This window comes from Phanerochaete carnosa (assembly GCF_000300595.1).
Source record: "Phanerochaete carnosa HHB-10118-sp unplaced genomic scaffold PHACAscaffold_14, whole genome shotgun sequence".
NCBI classification, from domain to species: domain Eukaryota; kingdom Fungi; phylum Basidiomycota; class Agaricomycetes; order Polyporales; family Phanerochaetaceae; genus Phanerochaete; species Phanerochaete carnosa.
This window is the reverse complement of record NW_006767641.1, coordinates 156434-158048: the sequence shown is the minus strand read 5'-3', so window position 1 is coordinate 158048 and position 1615 is coordinate 156434. Positions and strand designations below refer to the sequence as shown.

The following is a 1615-nucleotide window of genomic DNA, read 5'->3' as shown; positions in this document are numbered from 1 at the left end:
ATGCCACGGCATCCTAACGAGTGGCTACCGAGAGGGCTAATGACTGCTGAGTCGTTCGCTGGCCATGTCAAAAAGATAGCAGATAATGCCGACATATCGGACAAAGAAGACGCGCTCGTCTGCCTAGCGTTGGGCGGGCGCATTAGTTCCCCGGGCGAGCCGGGCACCCTTCTCGTACAAGTCGTACCTCCAGCTTCCATCACGGGGCCGCCAGCGGCGGGCAGAATGCTTGAGGACATCATGGGCACCTCGGTGAAATTTCCCACACGGCATGGTTTGAACATATACAAATGTCCACCGGTCGCCCCGGACTTGTTCAATTGGCTCAATCTTACCAAGGACATCGACAACGCGGTATGTAGAAAGCTCCCAAACCCTTATAACCCTTATAAATATCTGATTGGTTTGCAGAATGGAACGTTTCCGGATATTCCTATTCACGAAATCCCTCACGTCAGATTCGGCTTCGCTAGCCGGCTGACTATCTGGCTATGTTTGCCAGAGCTATACTACGCCGGGGGTTCATCGCGAGTACTACTTCCTGACATATGGGACATTCACACAACGCTCTCCGCCGCCTTCACACAGTGCGGGACTGATCAAAGACTTCACCGACATGCTGCACCTACTTCTTTCTCTGAGTTCTTATCTCTGCCGCCTCTGCAGCTCCGCCGCTTCAACTCCCCAGTGGAGCTTCCCCCGCAGAATGTCGAAGCCTTTTTGCAGCATCTTCGAGGTGCTTTAGCTGTCGACAGCCGTTTCAAAAACAGCTTCTTCGCATATCACCTTAAGCCTGAAGCAAACCAGCTGTGCCACAATTATGACAGCGAGGCCACCAGAGAGTACGAGTCGAACAAAGCCACCGAACCTTTGGAGATGCTGATAACAAATGAAGATTTTGAGGGCTGGGTAGGAAGAGTTTCAGTCACTTTTCGCAAGGACAATCAAGCGTTGTTATGGCAGCCGCAAGCACTCGAACACTGTATCGACATGTTCTTGCCTCGCATGGACGGTTCAATGAAGGCCGAGCTCTCTCAAAAGAAGAAATCGACGTCGGGAGCTTTCACCTATGCGCTGGAAGACACTACCCTTGACATGTCACCCGGGGAGGATGGGATCTTGCGCATCGAATTCAAGACCCACACTGAGGCTGAAACAGCAAAACTCCCTGGCTGGAAAGTGTTCAGGCCAGAAGATACATTTCCGCAGCGCATGCCAAAACTTTTTGGAGCCACATTAGCAGCTCAGTCTCAGTGCTTCAAACTTGCTTCTCAAGCTTCTGGAGATGCCTCAGCAACTCTAGCACTTCACATCAAGCTCATTCACCTGCAAGATGCGCTAGCAGTGTTTCCTCAGCAAGATCTATTGCTGTATCAATTGCCACGCAAAGCCTGGTGGTAAGCAACTCTTCATATTGCACAAGTGCTACTTTAGAGTTACATTCCGTTTACCTCTTAGGGAATTCCGTGCTCTCCGTATCAGCGCTGTGCGGGCAGTGATGAAAAGGCTGTCCGACGCTCCGCCGGATGTTTGCATCTGGGAAGAATCACTAGCTCTGGGTGCTGTTTGCACCAGCATCCTCAACAGCTGTGTCATCCCCTCAGCTAGAGAGCAA

General features: G+C 51.5%; 1 protein-coding gene across 1 annotated transcript; it reads left to right on the top strand.

Moving 5' to 3' along the window:
• PHACADRAFT_33459 (uncharacterized protein) lies at window positions 1-1401 on the top strand (the record flags this gene model as incomplete). Its single annotated transcript, XM_007401911.1, has 1 exon — window positions 1-1401. The coding sequence occupies one exon, from the start codon at window positions 1-3 to the stop codon at window positions 1399-1401; it is 1401 nt and encodes a 466-aa protein (XP_007401973.1).
• Between the last annotated feature and the right edge of the window lie 214 nt (window positions 1402-1615).